The 21,905-nt window shown below is 36.3% G+C and overlaps 1 protein-coding gene across 1 annotated transcript in view; it reads left to right on the forward strand.

The window, feature by feature from the left end:
- The window catches only part of LTN1 (listerin E3 ubiquitin protein ligase 1), a 62,937-nt gene that overhangs the window by 22,658 nt on the left and 18,374 nt on the right, over positions 1–21,905 (forward strand). The window contains exons 10-19 of the mRNA XM_010338345.2: positions 1,778–2,587; positions 3,667–3,708; positions 8,949–9,138; positions 9,930–10,169; positions 11,083–11,236; positions 12,137–12,281; positions 12,669–12,855; positions 15,854–16,013; positions 17,553–17,657; positions 21,740–21,882. Coding sequence (XP_010336647.2) covers positions 1,778–2,587; positions 3,667–3,708; positions 8,949–9,138; positions 9,930–10,169; positions 11,083–11,236; positions 12,137–12,281; positions 12,669–12,855; positions 15,854–16,013; positions 17,553–17,657; positions 21,740–21,882 — 2,176 coding nt within the window. The remainder of the gene's footprint in view (positions 1–1,777; positions 2,588–3,666; positions 3,709–8,948; positions 9,139–9,929; positions 10,170–11,082; positions 11,237–12,136; positions 12,282–12,668; positions 12,856–15,853; positions 16,014–17,552; positions 17,658–21,739; positions 21,883–21,905) is intronic.

A 21,905-nucleotide genomic window follows, 5' to 3' on the forward strand; every position in this document is an offset into this window, starting at 1 on the left:
GTTTTTCCTTTGTTTGTTTTTTGAGACAGAGTTTCATTCCTTGTTGCCCAAGCTAGAGTGCAATGGTGCAATCTTGGGTCACTGCAACCTCTGCCTCCTGGGTTCAAGTGATTCTCCTGCCTTAGGCTCTCAAGTAGCTGGGATTACGTGTGCCCACCACCATGCCCAGCTAATTTTTGTATTTTTAGTAGAGACAGGGTTTCACCATGGCGATCAGGCTAGCTGTGAACTCCTGACCTCAGGTGATCAACCTGCTTCGACCTCCCAAAGTGCTGGGATTACAGGTGTGAGCCACTGCACCTGGCCTGTAAAAACCCTGTTTTAGAAAGATGTAATGCAAAACAGAATTTTGAAGATGCTATTTGTGATCTTTTATAGTAAGTTTAAATCATGAAATAATCATCTGTTAATTCTAAAATACTCAAATTATGCTTTGTGAAAGTTTGGCTTGGCTTTTAGAACCAGAGATAAGAGAAGGTTATGGAATATGGTTCTTTACAGTAGGAACTTAGTGAGATTATAGAAGCCCACATCCTAGGATGTCTCGGTTAACTTCCCTTATTTTTGTAACTTAGGAAATAGGATTCTGCACTCTTGTGGGTCCTAGGTGTCTTTCATATTGGCTTGTAGTCTCATATCTTAGATTTGCCTATAATTAAGGCAGAAAAACTAAACACTCAAGTCCAGAAGATGCAAAGAAAACTAGATTGTTAATGACCAAGAATCCCAGTCAGTTATATCATGAAAAAGAAATAATTCAGGTGAAATCATTAAGCTCTTGTATGATATGAAAGGGATCTTCAAGGTAGCTTTTTTCATAGTTCTAGGGGAAAATTTATGTTTTTCAGTTGTTAAATATGAAATTTTGTAGTATTTTACAAATACTTTGTTTAAATTGTATTTCTCTTGAAAGAAAATTGAACTTTCATATTTTTTACCTTCTGTGAATGGAGAAAACAGTTTTTCCTTTACTTTGACATTATAGTAATCAACACAGAAGACTTCTGTGACCAAGTGTGTGGGGATTTTTCCCCACCAAGCAAGCAGTCAGTTCTGTAGCAGACACCAGCTATGTGTTCTCTAATTCAGTTCTGACTATCTTCCTGGAGATGGTGGCAGATCTCACTGGTTTAGGACTCAGTCCCACAAGACTGGTCCTCACTTCTGATGCCAATGTTAAGCCCCAGGCTGTTTTACCTGGGCTTCTGATCAACCAGCTATGAATCAGGGATCCCATGGCCCCCTCCTCGGTTTGCTTAATTTGCTAGAGTGGCTCACAGAACTCAGAAAAACAATATACCAGTTTATTATAAATGATATTACAAAGGATACAGATGAAGAAATGCATAGGGTGAGATATGGGAAGGGGCAAAGAACTTCCATGCCCTCCCTGGGTGTGCTACCCTCCAGGAACCTCCATATGTTCAGTTATCTGGAAGCTCCCTGAATGCTCTCTTTTTTGCATTTTTATGGAGGCTTCATTACTAGGCATAAATGATTAAGTAATTGCCACTGGTGATCAGCTTAACCTTCAGCTGCCTCTGTATCCCTGGAGGTCAGGGTGGTATGGAGAGTTCTAGCCCTTTAATCCTGCCTTGATCTTTTTGATGGCAGACCCCCATCCTGCTATATAGGTGCTGCCAGCCACCAATCAACCCATTAGCTTACAAAATGATATCACTTTGGAGATTCCAGGGATTTTAGATTTGTGTGCCAGGAGATGGGGATTGAAGACCAAATGTATATTTTATGATATTATTTATACCTTTTCTTTCAGTTGATCCCTTTTATTGATGCAGTTCTCAAAGACCCAGGGTTGCAACATGGGCAGCTATTTAACCATTTAGCAGAAACTTTAAGTTCCTGGGAAGCCAAAGCAGACACGGAAAAAGATGAAAAAACAGCTCGCAACTTGGAGAATGTACTGATACGTTTCTGGGAAAGACTGTCAGAGATCTGTACCGCGAAAATCAATGAGCCAGAAGCTAATGCTGAGTCCGTTTTGGGTGTATCTAACCTATTACAGGTGCTTCAGAAGCCAAAGAGCTCATTGAAGTCAAATAAGAAAAGAAACGGTAAGGTTAGATTTGCTGATGAAACACCTGAAAGTAATAAAGAGAGTGAAAAATGTGTATCTTCAGAAGGAGAGAACATTGAAGGCTGGGAATTATCAACTGAACCTTCTCTCACTCATAATTCTTCAGACTTTTTATCTCCTCTGAGGAAAAAACCTTTGGAAATCTTAGTCTGTAAACTGGCAGAGATGAGCATTAATTATGTCAATGAACAAAAGTCAGAGCAACATCTGATGTTTCTTTCTACCCTGCTTGACTCCTTTTCTTCAAGCCAAGTATTTAAAATGCTACTTGGTGATGAAAAACAGAATATTGGCCAAGCCAAACCTCCTGAAATAGTCAAGCTTGCACAAAAAAATCCCGCGGTGCAGTTTTTATACCAGAAACTGATAGGTTGGCTAAATGAAGATCAAAGGAAGGATTCTGGTTTCCTGGTGGACATTTTGTACAGTGCTCTCGGGTGCTGTGACAATGATATGGAAAGAAAAAAAGTCTTGGATGATCTAACCAAGGTATTCCTCTTGTATATCTATTTAAGCTATTTCAATAATGGATGAGTAGAATGAGCCTGCGTATTGTTTTCTGGTTGTTTCTTCACTATGAGTGTCAATTTGGTGAGAAGCAATATATTCTTGATCATGATTTGGGAAGTATCTAAGGCTGCTGGGTATATGTTCAGCAGTACCAGGGAGATAGATACTTGGTAATTAAAAGGTGAATTCTTTTAATCCATACATTTAAAAAGTTGGATAAGAATATTTTAGTTTTGTATTGGTTACATGGATACTTCATTTACTTTTTTTTTTTTTTTTTGATACAGAGTCTCACTCTGTCACCCAGGCTAGAGTGCAGTGGCATGATCTCACCTCATTGCAACCTCCACCTCCTGGGTTCAAGCAATTCCCCTTCTTCAGCCTCCTAAGTAGCTGTGACTATAGACGTGGAATACTATGCCTGCTGATTTTCTGTGTTTTAGTAGAGACAGGGTTTCACCATTTTAGCAGATGATCGATCTCTATCTCCTGACCTCATGATTTGCCCGCCTTGACTTCCAAAAGTGCTGGCATTATAGGCATGAGCCACTGTGCCCGGCCTTCATTTACTTTTTTTTTTTTTTGAGACGGAGTTTCGCTCTTGTTACCCAGGCTGGAGTGCAATGGCGTGATCTCGGCTCACCGCAACCTCCGCCTCCTGGGTTCAGGCAATTCTCCTGTCTCAGCCTCCTGAGTAGCTGGGATTACAGGCACGCGCCACCATGCCCAGCTAATTTTCTGTATTTTTAGTAGAGACGGGGTTTCACCATGTTGACCAGGATGGTCTCAATCTCTTGACCTTGTGATCCGCCCACCTCGGCCTCCCAAAGTGCTGGGATTACAGGCTTGAGCCACCGCGCCCGGCCCTCATTTACTTTTTAAAAGTTTTAGCTGGACATGTTGGTGCCTGCATGTAGTCGTCCTAACTACTCAGGAAGTTGAGGTGAGAGGATGACTGAGCCCAGGAGTTCTAGACTAGCCTGGACAACATAGCAAAACCTTGTCTCAAACAAAAAGTTTTTCTAGCAGATTGTTTCTAACTCTTTTTCTTTTTTCAGGTGGACCTGAAGTGGAATTCTCTTCTTAAGATTATTGAAAAGGTATCTTAGGGATTTTTTTTTCTTTTTTTTATATTTATGGGAATAGAAATATTAAAATTGTAGTCTTATTCATACAATAAATATGGTTCAGGTAGTCAGGTTCTGTTAGAGAACTTCCTCATTTTTGTGACTTTCTTCCTAGAATATGGGAGGATATTTGTTCTTTTCCTTTCCTGTAGTAGTATTTTTCTGATTAGTAATATTAGGGAAAAATGAACAGGCTCTGGAAAATCATTTCTTTCTTTCCTAGAGGGTAACAAAGGGCAGATTAAAATATTTTATTATCTTTTAATTAAGGCTACACCTTTCTGCTCTTAGTTACTTTTTCTGCTGTAGAAATAGATTGGTGGTTCTAGCTTTGGCTAGAACACATAAGGAAATTTAAGTTTTCTCTACTTGGGAACACTATGTAGGTAAATAAAAATCTTCCAGTCTTTTTGTGATTGTCACTGACTGAGAATATTACTGGGAAGAATAATGAAAAGAAATAAAATAATGAAAGCAATTTACAAGTTTTCACAAAACGACTTGTGTTCTTTCCTAATGAGGATGTAAATATTATAACTAACACTTTTTCAACTACAGAAATGTTATGACTAGCCACCTAAAATTCGTACTCCTTTTTAAAGCATTTTCAAATTATTTTTCTGTTTTCATAGCTAACTCTTGAATTTGCAAGTTTTTTCTATTATTTAATAAGAAAATTGTAGTAAACAAACAAATAGCATGAAATTTACTATCTTAACAATTTCTAAATGTGCAGTTCAGTAGTATCAAGTATATTTACATTGTAGTGCAGTTTCCATAACTTAATTCATCTTTCCAAACTGAAACCCTGTATCCATTAAACAATAACCCCTCATTTTCCCCATAGTTTTATTTTTACAAAATAAGTACAGAATATTTATTTTTCAGTGAGGAATATGACACAGGCACACTGTTCACATTAGTTTATCCATTGCCTTCTCTCCCTGTACCCAAGTTACAGAATTATCAGAAAGCTCCTTGATAAATCTTGAATCAGAGCAGGGGATGTAAATAATTTGGTAAGAGTGGACTAATGTATCCATTTCCAGCTTAGGAATGTACCTGTCATAAAGTGCAAATACTCACACCTGTGTGGAAGAATATACCCTTCCTGAGCAGTGATTGAAACTTCCTAGGCAGTGTTTGCTGCCTGTGCTTCTATGACTCACTAGCCTCTTCATCTCCTTATAGCTAGGCAGCTTCTTTCATTAGGTATGTTCATACAGGCATACCTCAGAGATATCATAAGTTCAGTTCCAGACCATGGCAATAAAGCAAGTCACACAATTTTTTTGGATTGCCAGTGCATATAAAAGTTCTGTTTACACTATATTAAGTGTGCAATAACATTACATCTAAAAACCAATGTACGTATTTTAAAATTATTTTATTGCTAAACAGTGCTAATGATCATCTGAGCCTTCAAGTTGTAATCATTTTGTTGATGGAGAATCTTGCCTCAATCATGGCTGCTGACTGATCAGGGTGGTGGTTATTGAAGGCTGGAGTGGCTGTGGCAGTTTCATAAAATAAGACAACAGTGCAGTTTGCTGCACTGATTGAGTCTTCCTTTCATGATAGATTTCTCTGTAGCATGCAATGCTGTTTGATAGCATTTTACCCACAGAAGAACCTCTTTCAGAATTGGAGTCAATCCTTTCAAACCCTGCCACTGCTGTTTCATCTAAGTTTATGTAATATTCTCTAAATCCTTTGTGATCATCTCAGCAGTGTTCACAGCATTTGACCAGGAGTAGATTCCATCTCAAGAAACCACTTTCTTAAGAAGTAACTCCTCATCCATCCACATTTTATTATGGGATTGCAGCATTTCAGTCACATTTTCAGGCTTCTTGTGTCATTCTAGTTCTTTGCCTCTTTCCTCCATATCATAACTTTGCAGTTACTTCCTACACTAAAGTCTTGACCCTTTCAGTGTCATCCATGAGAGTTGGAATCAACTCCTTCCCAACTCCTGTTAATGTTACTATTTTAGTCTTTTCCCATGGTTCCAATGGCGGTGAGTTTTTTCTAGGAGGTTTTCTTTTTTCTTTCTTTTTTTTTTTTTTTGTAGAGATGGGGTTTCACCATGTTGGCCAGGTAGTCTCCATCTCCTGACCTTGTGAACCACCCACCTTGGCCTCCCAAAGTGCTGGGATTACAGACGTGAGCCACTACGCCTTGCCTTCCCAGAAGGTTTTCAATGGACTTTGCCCAGATCCATCAGAGGAATCACTATGGCTGGTATAGCTTAATGAAATATATTTCTTAAATAATAAGACTTTAAAGTAGAAATTACTCTGATTAATGGACTGCAGAATGGATGTTGTGTTAGCAGGTGTGAAAACAACATTAATTTCTTTATACATCTCCATCTAGATCTCCATCGGAGGTCTTGGGTTACCCAGGTGCATTGTCTGTCAATGAGCAGTACTATTTTGAAAGGAATGTTTTTTCCTTCATTTTTCCAACAATGGGCTTAAGATATTCAATAAACCATGCTATAAACATGTGCCGTAATTTAGTCTTTGTTGTTCCACTTAGAGCACAGGCAAAATAGATTTAGCTAAGCTTAAGAACCCTAGGATTTTTTAAAATGAGAAATGAGCATTGGCTTCAACTTAAAGTGATTAGCCCCTACAAGAGTCAGCTTGTCCTTTGAAACTTGGAAACCAGACATTGACTTCTTGCTAGCTATGAGAGTCTTAGATGGCATCTTCTAATATATGACTGTTTTATCTCCCATCAAAATCTGTTTAGTATAGTCACCTTCATTATTGATCTTAGCTAGATCTTCTCTATAACATGCTGCAGCTTCTGCATCAGCACTTGCTGCTTCACCTTGTACTTTTGCATTGTGGAGACGGTATCTTAAACCTCATACACCACCCTTTGCTAGCATCAAACTTTTCTTGTGTAGCTTCCTCAACTCTTAGCCTTCATAGAATTGAAGAGAATTAGGGTCTTGCTCTGAATTAAGTTTTGGCTTAAGGGAACATTGAGGCTAGTTGGATCTTCTGTCTAGACCACTAAAACTTTGTCCATATCAGCAGTAAGTCTGCCACTTTCTGTTACTCCTGGTCCCACAGGAGTAGCACATTTAATTTCCTTCACGACCTTTTCCTTTGTATTCACAACTTGGCTGTTTGGCTCAAGAGGCCTTAGCTTTCTACCTCTCTTGGCTTTCAACATGCCTTCCTTGCTAAGTTTCATCATTTCTAGCTTTTGATTTAAAGTGAGAGATGTGACTCTTCTTCCACTTGAACATTTAGAGGCCATTGTGGTGTTACTAATTGGCCCAATTTCAGCACTGTTGTGTCTAAAGGAATAAGGAAGCCCAAAGCCAGAGAAGAAATATTAGGGAATGGTTGGTCAGTGGGGCAGTCAGAACACACACACAATATTTGTTAGGTTTGCCCTCTTACATGGCAATGGTTTGTGGCACCCCCAGACAGTACAATCATAACATCAAAGATCACTGATTGCAGATCACCATAACAGATATGTTAATGAAAAAGTTTGAAATATTGTGAGAATTACCAAAATGTGACACGGAGACACAAAATGAGCATATATTGTAAAATGGTGCCAATAAACTTGCTCAATGCAGCGTTGCCACAAATATTCAATTTTTAAAATTACAACATTTGCAAAGCACAATAAAAGGATGCCCAATAAAATGAAGTATGCCTGTACATTAAGTTGAACTTCTAACCTTGCTAATTGGAGAGGTATTTTATTCAGAAGTTTGTTTACCAGGATTCTGCAGAATAGATTGGTTTTACTTGGCAAACTACACTGGGAAGGCAGGCATCATTGCCATCTAAACTCTAAAGTAGTTTTTCTTGTTTTACGGAACCTTAATACTGTTTGAGAAGAGTCTTAAAATCATCTTTTTTTTTGAGAAAGAGTCTTGCTCTGTCGTCCAGGCTGAAATGCAAATGCACAATCTTGGCTTACTGCAAACTTCGCCTCCTGGATTCAAGTGATTCTCCCACCTCAGCCTCCTGCACATCTGGGATTATAGGCACCTGCCACCATGCCTGGCTCACTTTTGTATTTTTAGTAGAGATAGGGTTTCATCATGTTGCTTGGTCAGGCTGGTCTTAAAACAATCTTTTAAAAAAACAATCAATTAAAAAACAGGTCTGAGTTTTGGAACCAGAAAAGGACCTTAGAAATTTTCTAAGTTAATCTTCCCAATTTTCAAGTTAGGAGATAGGCCCATGTTGATTAAAAGATTTGTCCAAGGTCATAGGCTACTTTAGTACTAAAGCTTGGACTAAAATATAAGCTCTGGTTACCTACAATTTTTAAATAAAAGGATAAAGTTTTCCAAGCACTACCCAATGTGCACTTGGATTGTTTTTTTTCTTCCAGATTGCTTTGAAATGAACCAAGTTGCAAATTCCTTTCTTCTCAGCCCTTAAAGCAAAGGAAGCTCTGGGAACATGGATCAGCATGCTTTGGGGGTGGATTTACAGTTTTTTTTTTCTTGCTTCCCCACCTCATGAAAATAAACAAGTTGCTGTCAGATACCTGGCCTTAGTAACTCTATATCAGAGAATTTGGGGAAATAAATCCCATTGTTCATAATTGAATTAATTTACCATTATTATACATTAATTGTTCTTTAATTTTAGCAAAATTAATGAACAAAAGTTTATAGAGCATTTATAAATCTATTTTCAAAGTTTATCCATTATTCATTGAACATATCTACAGTGTTGATAGCAGGTATCAAAGAAGTTTAAGACACTCTCTACTCTCAAGGAACTTACAATCTCATTGGAAAGACAAGATATACACAGATGAAACATTTAAATAATTATACAATCCAGTAAGTGCTTTAGCAATTCAGAGAAAAGCAGTGATCATTGTGGGCTGGAGTGGATGGGGAGACTCCATAAAGTAGGTGGGATTTGTATTGATTTTCAAAGAATGGATGGGAGTTTAAGTAAAACAAAAAACAATGGGGGAGTATTTATGGCTGGGAAGGTAGCATGAGCAAAGCATGGAAGTGAACATCAACCAGGTTTAGTGGGAAACAGGGAGGATACCAGTCTTCCTAGAACTTCAGGAGGAGGAGGAGGAGTGGGGTATAGAATTGGAGCCATGATAATGAAGGGATAGTAATATGGTACAAGTAATATTTTGGATAGCTAGAGTATTTGATCTTGTTGTTAACCTTTACTTTAATTTTATGGTTTTAGGCTTGTTCTTGTTCAGATAAACATGTTTTAGTAACTCCTTGGCTAAAAGGCGATATCCTTGGTGAGAAATTGGTCGACTTAGCAGATCGTCTTTGTAATGAGGACTTGAAATCTCGATTATCTTCAGAATCTCACTTCTCAGAAAGATGGGCTCTTCTAAGTTTGGTATTATCCCAACATGTTAAAAATGGTAGGAAAAATACGGCTTTTTTTTTTTTCTATAAGGGAATAATTCATTTCACCTTGTGGGGAATTACATGGGACTCAGCTTACATGTTATTGGTTGAAAATAACAAGACTTACACTCATTCAAATATCTTTTTTTTTTGAGACCAAGTCTCGCTCGTCATCCAGGCTGGAGTGCAGTGGTGTGATCTTGGCTCGTTGCATCTGAGTTCAAGTAATTCTTGTGCCTCAGCTTTTCAAGTAGTTGGGACTACAGTTGCATGCCACCATGCCTGGCTAATTTTTGTATTTTTAGTAGAGTTGGGTTTCACTGTGTTGGCCAGGCTGGTCCTGACCTCAGGTGATCTGCCCGCCTCAGCTTCCCAAAGTGCTGTGATTATAGGCGTGAGCTGCTGCACCTGGTCCATTTACATATCTTAATATTATAAGTACCCCAAATGTTTATTAATCTTCATACCATGACTTGGAAGATATTTAATAGTTTTATATCCTAAAGGTTTTTTTTTTTTTTAAACTCATATAAAGTTGACTCGTGACTTAAAGGGTTTGAGTGTAGCAAAGTTGCTCACCCTAATTGTGTAGGCCATTTCTGTTTTCTACTTAATTTAAAACTGCCTTTTTACCTGAGGGCCTTTATATGTGAGAGACTGTGTTGATTTGTTAAAATTTTGTCTGATACATAAACACCATTTTAAAATCCATGGAAACACCCATTAGATTATTAACCCAAAGTAAGATATTTAAAAGTGCATGTTAATATTTTTATTTTTTTCTGTTTGAACCTTTTTTCTCTAGATTACTTGATTGGAGACGTATATGTTGAAAGAATTATTGTTAAACTTCATGAAACTTTGTTCAAAACAAAGGAATTGTCAGAAGCTGAAAATAGTGACTCATCAGTGTCTTTTATCTGTGATGTGGCCTATAACTATTTCAGCTCAGCAAAAGGATGCTTGCTAATGCCATCATCTGAAGATTTATTATTAACTCTCTTTCAGTTATGTGCTCAGAGCAAAGAAAAAACACATATGCCAGGTAATAGCCTACTGCTCAAATGTTTTGTTGGGAATCTCCGGCTCTGACCTTCGTAGTGAGTGTAAGTGCCCAGGCTTTATTAATTGAATCATAATATGTTTGAAAGTTTAAAGCATTTTGAGTAAAGGACTACAGTCATATACACTTTCAGCTTTAGAAACCGAGTTAAAGATGTTATTTCTAAAGTTCTCACTTGATATTCAAAGAAATTTGGAATGAGCCATAATTGATGAGTTAGAATCTTAGTCCACTCAGCACTTCCGGCATGCTGCTTAATTTCTTGGTGCTTCAGTTTCCTCATTTGTAACAGGGGGATAATATCCCTTTATATAGTAAAAGTATTCAATCTTTAGGGTATATCAAAATAGAATTGAGATTATCATTTTAAGGACTGAATTCCTGCTTTATGAGATTATCTTTTTAAGGACTATATTCTTATATGCTAATTCAGACTTATTTGTGAAAGGAATATAAAAAACTACTACCTATAGAGAGCTATTCTCTATGTTCTCTTTTTTTGCTTTCCTCCTCCTCTCTCCCTCTTTTTTTCTGCCAATCATTGGCTACCAACCCTTTCTTTAATACTAACTTCTATATTTGAAAAAGGTGTAGCTTTTTTTTTAATATCTCCAAAAGGAAAAGTCTTGTAAGTAAGTTCAAGCAGAAAAAATGTAACTTTTAAAATCTTTATCATTTTACATTTTTATGATACAAGCTACCTTGTATTTTTGCATGTTTATGACACAGTTGCTTTATTTGACAATTGAATTTTGAATGGCAATTGAATTTAAAATTTTTCTTTTTTAAATGGTGTTTTAAAAAATCTCAGCTCTGCAGAATTGTTTCAAACATTTCATGCTGGTTAGAGTTAATTCAGTGAGATGATAAATACCTGTTGACATCTTGATTTCAGATTTTCTTATCTGTAAACTGAAAAATACTTGGCTCTCTGGTGTAAATTTATTGGTTCATCAAACTGACAGTACATATAAAGAGAGTACTTTCCTACATTTGTCTGCTCTGTGGCTGAAGAACCAAGTTCAGGCTTCGTCTTTGGATATCAACAGGTGACCTCATTTGAGCTTGGTTTTATTGCCTCTTTTATACTTGATCAGTGTCCTTAAATAAGATTCCATTATCAATGTGAGTGCCTGTGAAAAATGACTTGTAGGGCTCATGCCTATAATCCCAGCTACTCAGTAGGCTGAGGTGGGAGGATCAGTTGAGGCCTCCAGGAATTCAAGACCAGGCTGAGCAACATAGTGAGATGCCGTCTCTTTAAAAAAGGAAAAATGAAAAATGACTTGCTAGGTAACAAATCTGTAGGACTCTTAAGAAAAGATCCAAACAAGTTTTTCCAAAACCATTTTGTTTCAATGACCATCCATTTAAACTGCCAATTAATTGAAGGATAGTTTGCTATTCCATACCTGCTGGACTCATACTTTATAGACAGTAAACTGATAGTGATATTATCCTTTGTCATAGGCTGGTATGCATTGTAGCCTGTCATGGTCACCACATGTACTGATAGTTCTGGTTTATTTTTGGGGAACAGGTAGGCACTGTTTTAAGGTATTGAATTACAAGTATATTTTACATCTCATAGTTAAATCCATAGAATAAAGGAGAGAATGCATTAGAGGATATTGGGGTTAGGTAAAATGATGTTGAATTTCATAAGGTAGCTGTATTTCCAAAATACCTGGTCTGAAATAGGTCAGGTCTCCTTCACTCTGAGATAGGTAGGAAGCAACACTAGATTTCAAATGATAAATATTGTATTACCTCCCCAGTTTGACTGTGTTATGTTGATGTGTTGTTGGTCAGGGAGCATCACTTACCTCTTTTTATTTTCATCATTTCTTTTTGTTCAGGTAAGCTATTATAGGGTACTTAACATGTACTCGGTATTCAAACTAGTCATGGCATAACTGCAACAGTTAAATTCTTTGCATTATTTTTAGTCTCCAAGCCCTCTTGTCTGCTGTTGATGATTTGCTAAATACGCTTCTAGAGAGTGAAGATTCTTATCTTATGGGTGTGTATATTGGAAGTGTAATTCCAGACAACAGTGAATGGGAAAAGATGAGGCAATCTCTTCCTATGCAGGTATTTTGGAAATTGGAGAGTGTGTATTTCATTTTGAAGTTTGGATTTCGTGCAAGCTTGAATATTTTTATTTTATTTTGGGGGAGAAAAAAATAAAATGAATATTTTGCTTTGCTTTTATGTTTTTGTATGCTCGTATACCGGCTGTTTGCTTTTTGCAAGACACAATTTGACTGTGGCAGTGGCCATGGTACAAAGACTTAGATCTGGTTCTGTACTTAAAGAGTCTGAAAGAAGTACACATGTTAATTTCCTGTAATAGAAACCAAACTTCTAGGTTCCTATGGTTTTGCTAACAAATTAAATATTCTCACAGCTTCATTTTTTGTTCAGTCTGAATTGCTTAGGTAATAAATAATTTTGTATATAACGTGTTTTTTTTCACAGTGGTTACATAGACCTCTTTTAGAGGGAAGATTGAGTTTGAATTATGAATGTTTCAAAACAGATTTTAAGGAGCAGGACATAAAGACACTTCCCAGCCATTTGTGTACTTCAGCATTGTTGAGCAAAATGGTCTTAATTGCACTGAGAAAGAAAATAGTCTTAGAAAATAATGAGCTTGAGAAAATAAGTAAGTATATATGAGCATTTACATATAACATGATGCGTGAATAAATACAATTTTGAAATAATTTTGATTACACTGCAATTTAGATCTTTAATTCAAGAATCTTCAGCTTTCTTTTTCCTATTTTAATGTTGAGAACCTTGAAGTGGTGAATGTTAAATTGGAAATTAGATGGAAGCATATTGGCACCTTGCTATAATCTTGTTAACTGTGGATCCTAAGTTGGTGTTAGCTACTCAGGCTGTCATGACATCAATATAAGTAGATCCTGTGGCACATACCCTAAAGAAAATGGGTGAGGCTTTGGTGTTTTATCAAGGATTCAGAATTTTCTGTTGATTTAAAAAAAAAAATTGGTACCTGATAATTGTACATATTTATGGGGTACATGTGATATTTTGAAACATACATACATTGTATAGTGATCAAATCAGGTTAAGTAGGATAGCTATCACCTCAAACATTTATCATTTCTTTGTGTTGAGAACAGTTCAAATCTTCTTTTCTAGTTATTTTGAAATATATAACAAATTATTGTTAACTATGGTCATCCTACTGTGTTATTGAATACCCATTCACCCACCTGTCTTCATCTTCCACTCTCCCTGACCCTTCTCAGGGTAACCACCAGTGTACTTTATCTTCATGAGATCCACTTTTTTAGCTCCCATATGCAAATAAGAACATGTGATGTCTTTCCGTGTATGTTTTTTTTTTCACTCAGCATGATGTCCAGTTTCATCCATGTTGCTGCAAGTGACAGGATTTCATTCTTTTTTTAATGGCTGAATAGTATTCCATTGTGTATATGTACCACATTTTACATATCCATTCATTCGTTGATGGACACTTAGGTTGATTTCATACCTCTTGGCTATTGTGAATAGTGCTGCAGTAAATATGGCGGTGCCAATATATCTTTGATATTCTGATTTTCTGGATACCTGCTGCATTGTATGATAGTTCTGTTTTTAGTCTTTTGAGATATTTCCGCATCCTTTTCCAAAATGGCTGTACTAATTTACATTCCTACCAACAGCGTATAAGAGTTCCTATTTCTCTGCATTCTTGCCAGCATTTGTTATTTTCTGTCATTTTTTAAGAGATGGGATGTCACTGTATTGCCCAGACTGGTTTTTAATTCCTGGGCTCAAGCAATCCTCCTGCCTCAGCCTCCCAAAGTGCTGTGATTACAGGCAGTGCCACCATGCTTAGCTTATTTCTTACCTTTTTGACAATAGCCATTCTAACTGGGATGAGATGATACCTCATTGTCGTTTTGATTTGCATTTCCCTGATGATTACTAATATTGAACATGGGATTTTTTTTTCCTTTCTTGCCTTTGAGTTGAGTTCCTTGTGTATTTTGTATGTTAGTCACTTGTTGGATGAGTGGTTTGCAAATATTTTCTCCTATTCTGCAGATTGTCTCTTCACTTTGTTGATTGTTTCTTTTGCTGTGCAGAAGGCTTTTAGTTTCATATAGTCCTCTTTGCCTATAGTTGCCTCTGCTTTTAAGTCTTAGCCATAAAAATGTTTGCCTAGACCAATGTCCTGTAGTGTTCCTCGATGCTTTCTAGTTGTTTTATATGGTTTTAATCCATTTTGAGTTGATCTTTTTAGATGGCGAGAGATAGAGGTCTATTTTCACTTTTCCATATATGAATATTCAGCTTCCCTGGTGCCATTTATTGAAGAGGATGTCCTTTCCCCAATATATGTTCTTGGCATTTTTGTTGAAGACTTTGTCAGTTGACTACAAATATGGATTTATTTCTGGGTTCTTTAGTTCTGTTCCATTGGTCTGTGTGTCTTTTTAAAAATATAAATACCATGCTGTTTTGATTCCAGTGGTTTTTAATACTTTTGTATTTCATCAGGCTCTAATTTTTTTTCTGGCAAGTGGACATTCAAATGTTGGATCCTAAGAGGACTTAGGCCCTCGGCAGATTTCCTTATTTGAACAAATGGTTTAGAATTACAGGTAGTGGTGTTACTTTTACAAGATGGTATTAAAGGTAGAAGATTTGCGGAAACCCGGTATCAGTCTTGTTCGTAAGCTCTCAGCTGTAACACAGTTACTAGAATGGGGGGAATATATGCTCTGTGGAAGAAAGTTGAAACACCTCTTTTGGTCAGCCAGCTTCACACTGAGTTAAGGGCAAGGAAATAAGTCTGTGGTTTACATTCGTCGCAGAGTGAATCTGTGCAAACACAAAACTAGTAAGAGGAGTAATAATTTTTTCTTTTACTAATTACAAACTGGCAATATTATTTCTTTTATCAACCGCATCAGTCAGATATTATTATTGTTTTTGTTGCCATGACTTGATTAGAATTGCTTAACTGGTAGGTGTAGGATTATGTTTTGAACCAGGCCGCAACACTTCTGACTCCAAAATCTATACATGGCTTTATAAAAGGGAGTTGTGACTGTGTATTAGAAACCTAAGATATGCCAGACTTCATAATAGATACTCGGTCATTTAATTCTTATAACAAGTCCTGTGAGGTAGTTTGTAGTACCCTAATTGATAACTTTATATAGTTTGAGAGAGATGCAGATTTGAAGCTACCCCAGTCTGTAACTGAGGCCCATGCCCTTTTACTGTATCATACTGTTTCCCATTTCTGCTATTTTGCATGAACTTCTCACCTCAGGTCTTGGGTCCCTTAGTTGTTTTTCCTGTATACAACTTTTTATCAATTGTGCCAAAATGGTAGGAAGATTCTTTCAATCTCTAGTAACTTAGGTTCTTGTCACATTCTTAACTAATTAGAAAACTGACTAAGTAAAATTTTGGAAAAGGGTGGTATTTTGTATCAGACAAGTGTTCTCAGTTTTCATTATCTATGAACACCTCAAAGCAGATTTGAAAATCAGTTCATAGGTGTTTTGAGATGAGTGGGCACAACAGTGTTAGAAAACAAGGCAGAGAAGTGAAAATAATTGAAGAGTTTGTTCACAAAGTACTTCTGATAATTTGGTCTCTTCTTTTAGTTGCAGAACTGCTTTATTCACTGCAGTGGTGTGAAGAATTAGATAACCCACCTGTTTTTCTAACTGGATTTTGTGAAATGCTTCAAAAAATGAATATCACATATGATAATTTACGTGTACTTGGTAATACTTCTGGCCTTTTGCAGCTGTTATTTAACAGGTAAGAATCTCTTCTAATTTCTGTTTTTTAAATGACTATGCTATTCCTTTTTTTTTGGGGGGGGGGTGGGGAGGTGGGGACAGAGTCTTGCTCAGGCACCAGGCTGGAATGCAGTGGCGCAATTTTGGCTCATTGCAACCTCCGCCTCCTGGGTTCGAGCAATTCTCCTGCTTCAGCCTCCCGAGTAGCTGCGACTATAAGTGCGCACCACCACACCCAGCTAATTTTTGGTAGAGACGGGGTTTCACCACGTTGGCCAGGATGGGAGAGATCTCTTGACCTCGTGATCCATCTGCCTCGGCCTCCCAAAGTGCTGGGATTACAGGTGTGAGCCATTGCGCCCGGCCATGACTATGCTTTTTCTTTATGGCTTTGCCTTCTATAAATTGTTGTGAACCTCACAGGCAGGCTAAACAAGTGTGGTGTGATCAGCCCCAGATTTGATGTGCAACTCAAAGATCTAGAAAAATGGCAGAATAATGTGCTTCTGTCCTGCCAGTTTGGTTTCATTGTATTGACAACCTCAGCTGGCATCATGGACCATGAAGAAGCAAGACGAAAACACACAGGAAGGAAAATCCTGGGATTCTTTTTCCAGGGATATGATACATATATTTACAAGTAAAATGCCTCATGGACTCTGGTGCTTCTAAAAAAAAGAAAAAGATGTGACGCTACTTCGTGCTAATGTTTCAGTCAGAGGATTGATCTAATAATTCCTATTCTTAATGATAAACAGTTTATGAATTCTAAATACTTGATTTAACCTTCTCAGGGGAAGGTATTTGTACTCTGCCTGTCTTATTAAATCCATAAATACATTCAGGGGTCAGATGACAAAAAAGAATTAGAAGCTTGTATAAGTTGTTTTTTCTGTTACCCAACCTCCCAGTACTCTCAGATTCATCCTTTATCTTACATGCTATAGGTGTGTCTTAATGTTATGACCACAAAGCTCTCTCCCCTAGATGAGGAAGGTAGGTATGAAAACAGAGTCCCTGTAGAGGTTATAGTAGTAAGATGTTTAGCTTTTTGAAATTGCTGTGTTGAACTGCCTTCTCTTTAGGAGTTTATCACTTGCTGATAGTACTTTGAGCATTACTGTATCAGAGGACCCAGGCATCCTTTCCAATCACATTCTAGTTAGTTGACACTCACAACTTTCCTCAGAACCAAAAAACCTCTTTGATTGTTCAACTTAAGCCAGCCTGGTGTCCTCTGGGAGATGTCTTTTTCTTAGCTGCAGCCTCTGATCTTCAGGCCTAATCTTTAAGATCATCTCCTCTATTGGGACTGAAGAGATTTTGGAGTTGCCTAGGGATGAGAGCTTAGTAGCAGCTGTGAAGGAGTGTTGAAAGCCTAAACTCCCAATTCTTTGGATAATTACTGGCAGTTGTTTGGGTGCAAAGTCTTAGGTGAATTGATGCCATCACAAAGTGCTTTATTTAATTATGTAAAAGGAATTCAGCTAGCCAGTGTTTAAAAATTTTATTAAGTATAGTTTCAAAATGGAATATAATTTTTTTTTTCCTTTTTTAGGTCCAGAGAACATGGCACATTGTGGTCTCTTATTATTGCTAAGTTGATCCTTTCCCGAAGCATTTCATCTGATGAAGTAAAACCACATTATAAAAGAAAAGAAGGGTATTCTTATTTAAAATGTTTCTACTTTGTAATTTACTGTAATAGGTCACTTTGGCAATCCCTAATTAATGAATAATCTCTAACAAATCATGAAAACAGGTTTAGAAAATGAAGAAGTTAAAGACTTCAAGGCAAGTTAAATTGTTTTAGGTGAGGGACATACTTTTTTATTTTTTTGAGACAGGGTCTCACTTTGTTGCCTAGGCTGGAGTGCAGTGGTACAAACATGGCTCACTGTAGCTTCGACCTCCTGTGGTCAAGTGATTCTCCTACCTCACCATCCTGAGTAACTGGGACCACAGGTGTGCACTGCCACACCTGGCTTATTTTTTAATTTTGTAGGAATGAGGTATCGCCATTATGCTCAGGCTGGTCTTGAACTCTTGGGCACAAGCAGTCCTGCTGCCTCAGCCTCCCAGAGGCCTGGAATTACAGGTGTCAGCCACCATGCCTGGCCCACACCTTTTTTTTTAAGTAAGTAGTTTTAACTCTATAACCTTTTGTTGTAGAATTTTATACTGTACTTTTTTTTTTAAGCTAATAACATTTCATAAACTTGTTTTCTTTTCCCCAGAAATCTGATAGAAATCTTTCTTTTGCTGTTTCCTCTTTTTCCATCACTTTATTTGCTAAATGGAAGTGAGAGGGAAATTCTCTTAAATAACATCACCCTATTGAAGAGTGTTCTAGAAATGTAACGTGTTCTGTTCTTAAGACAAAGAAGTAGATTATGGGTTTGGGCATGCTGGTGAAGTTCAGTATTCAAATTCGTACTTACCTGAGATTTACTAAGAGGCATTTTGAATTCACTGATTTACCAAGAATTCTGAAATGATAGATATGTGTTCAGGCATAGTAGAATTCTAAATTAAATTTTGCCCGTTTTTTATCTTACTTGAAAGTTTTAAAAAACTTTTTATTTTGAGGTAATTGTATATTCACCTGAATGTGTAAGAAGTAATATAAAGAATAAAAGTCGTACATCTACCCAGTGGTAATGTTTTGCATAACTTTAGCATAATATTACAACCAAGGAAAAGGCATTGATACAGTCCATTGACTTAGTTTACATGCACATGTTTGTGTTTGTGAGAGACAGACAGAGTGTGTGTGTGTTCTGTGTAGCTCACATCTGTGATCACCACCACAGTCAAGCACAGAACAGTTTCATTTTCAGGATCACTTGGGTTATTCATCTGTAGCTTCAGCCACCTCCCTTCCTATTATCCTAATCCCTAGCAACCACTAATCTGTTCTCTGTCTTTGTAATTATGTCATTTAAGAGTATTTAATTATGTCATTAAGAATATGTAATATCTCTACAAAAAATACAAAAATTAGCCCAGTGTGGTAGTGTGTACCTGTAGTTCCAGCTACTCAGGGGGCTGAGGTGGGGGGATTGCTTGAGCCTAGGAAGCAGAGGTGGTAGTAAGCAGAGATTATACCACTGCACTCCAGCCTGGGTGACAGAGTGAGACCCAGTTTCAAAAAACAACAACAAGAAACACAAAAAACAATATTATATAAATGGAATCATACAGTATGTAACTTTTTGACATTAGCTTTTTCAGTTTGCATAATTAAAATTTTTTTCTGATTATAAAAGGAATATGTAATTAGCTAAAGAATTATTGGAACTAATTACTAAGAGATGGATATCTACTTGACACAAAAATCAATAGCTTTCTTATTCACCCACAGTAATTTAAAAAATAGTATGGGGAAAAAAAGGAGATTGATTCTATTCATAATGACAACAAAAACTAAATACTTAGAAATAAATTTAACAAAAAAATTACATTTAAAAACTTGAATAAAGATCACAAAAGAAGGTGGGAAGATAAATTTTAAAAATGGTTGTGTCAATCTATAATTTCAGTGCAATTTCAATCAAAATATCAGCAGTTTTTGAAAAACTTAGTAAACTATTCTGAACATATACATTTGAAGGCAAAAGTGCTCAAAAATAAGAAATTTTGAAAAAAGTGAAAGAGACTGCATACCAAATAGAAACTATATTATTGAATTATAGTAATTAAGCAGTATGAAATTGAAGAGTAGACAAATCAGTGGATAGAATCCAGAAACCTATCCACACATATATGTGAATTTGGTTTCTAAGATTTGGCATTTCAAATCAGTGTGGTGAGTAAATAATAATGATAGAAAATTGGACGTGTGTTTGGAAGAAAAGTACTGAGACCTTCTCCTTTACATTATATGTAGATATATACATATATTTGATTTTGTAAAAATGAAAACTTCTTGCAACCTAAGCATCCATCAGTGGATGCATGGATAAATAAAAGTGTGGTATATCCATATAATAAAATATTATTCAGCCTTAAAAAAGAAAGAAATTCTGACATGCTACAGTCTGTATGAACCTTGAGGATATTATGCTGAGTAAAATAAGCCAGTTACAAAAAGACAGATACTCTATGATTCCTTTAATAGAGTAGTCAGATTCATAGGGATAGAAAGTAGAAAGAAGGTGGTTATCTGGGGCCGAGGGTGAGAGAGGAATGGAGCATTCATGTTCAGTAGGTAGAGTTTCAGTTTTGCAGAATGAAGAGCTCTGGAGATTAGTTGCACAACAGTGTGAAGGTACTTAACACTGCAGAACTCTACACTTAAAAATGGTTAATACATAAATTTTATTTGTATTTTATGACAATTTTTTATATAGTATTTTTGAAAGATGACTTCTTTGCGACAAAAATATGAAATATAAAGATTACAGGGACAAATGACAAAATGAGAGAAGACATTTGCAAATCAACAAAAAAGATCTGTAAAATGTAGATAGTTTCTATAAATCAGTAAAACTCCAAATTGAAAAATTTAACAAAGACTTGAAGGGTCAATTCATACATAAAATGGTCAAAGGTAGTTCAATACTGAAATGTGAAATATGAAAGGATTTACCTTACTAATAATGACAAGTACAAATTAAAAGCATTTTTATCCACTGTATGACCAAGAATCAAAAAGATTCACTGTTTGCAGCTAAAGAGTCACATCTGTACATTTTTGATTAAAGTGTAAATTGATTACACGTTTTCAGAAAAAAATTTGAAATTACCAACATATAATACATTCACATCCTTTGAGCTTACAGTTTCACTTCTAGGAATTTAGTATAAAGTATTTATACATATGCAGAATAATATTTTCTTTAGGATATTTATTGCAGTATTATGTATGAGAGCAAAAATTGGTGGGGGGAACCTAAATGTTCACTGACAGGGAAATAGTTAAATAATGATACATCCATAGTATGGAGTGTTAGGTAGACTTTGTTCATTTTTGTTATGTAGCTTTAAAACAGCATATACATTCTGACAGAAAATATATTTAAGTGGTAAATGATAGAACAATATGTTTAGTGTCATCCCTTTTATGTGACTAAAACCTGACTATATATATGTACAAATACGAATATCAATTCAAAGAAAGGACAAGACAAGCCGGGTGAGGTGACTTATACTTGTAATCCCAGAACTTTGGGAAGCTGAGGCGGGTGGATCACCTGAGGTCAGGAGTTTGTGACCAGTCTGACTAACATAGTGAAACCCCATCTCTACTAAATACAAAAAAAAATTAGCCAGATGTGGTGGTACATGCCTGTAATCTGAGCTACTTGGGAGGCTGAGGCAGGAGAATCACTTGTATCTAGGAGGTGGAAGTTGCAGTGAGCCGAGATCGTGTTGCTGCACTCCAGCCTGGGCAACAGAGCGAAACTGTCTCAACAACAACAACAACAAAAAGGACACAACTATTTAAGTTAATCAATTGACTCTTTTTTAAAAAAAGATGGCTAGTGTAATTTTTAAAAATCATATATGGGGAAAAGTTATATATGTTCATTTTAAAAATTAGAAATATGCAGAAAAGAGAAAAGAGCAAAAAAAAAAAAAATCCAGTCAGCACTTGTTAAATCTATCACAGGTTTCTTTTTTCCATATAATTATTTTATATGATAGAATTATTCATCTTTTTGAATAGTCTAAATAAAAGGAATGTCATGAAATAACCGTATATTTGGAGGAATCTAATTGTTTTTTTTTTTCTTTAAACAGTTTTTTTCCACTAACTGAAGGCAATTTGCATACCATTCAAAGTCTTTGTCCATTTTTGTCAAAAGAAGAAAAGAAAGAATTTAGTGCTCAATGTATACCTGCTCTTTTTGCCTGGACTAAGAAAGATCTTTGCAGTACTAATGGTTAGTTGCTTGATAATAAATAT

The sequence above is a fragment of the Saimiri boliviensis genome, chromosome 18 (genome assembly GCF_048565385.1).
Source record: "Saimiri boliviensis isolate mSaiBol1 chromosome 18, mSaiBol1.pri, whole genome shotgun sequence".
Lineage (NCBI taxonomy): Eukaryota > Metazoa > Chordata > Mammalia > Primates > Cebidae > Saimiri > Saimiri boliviensis.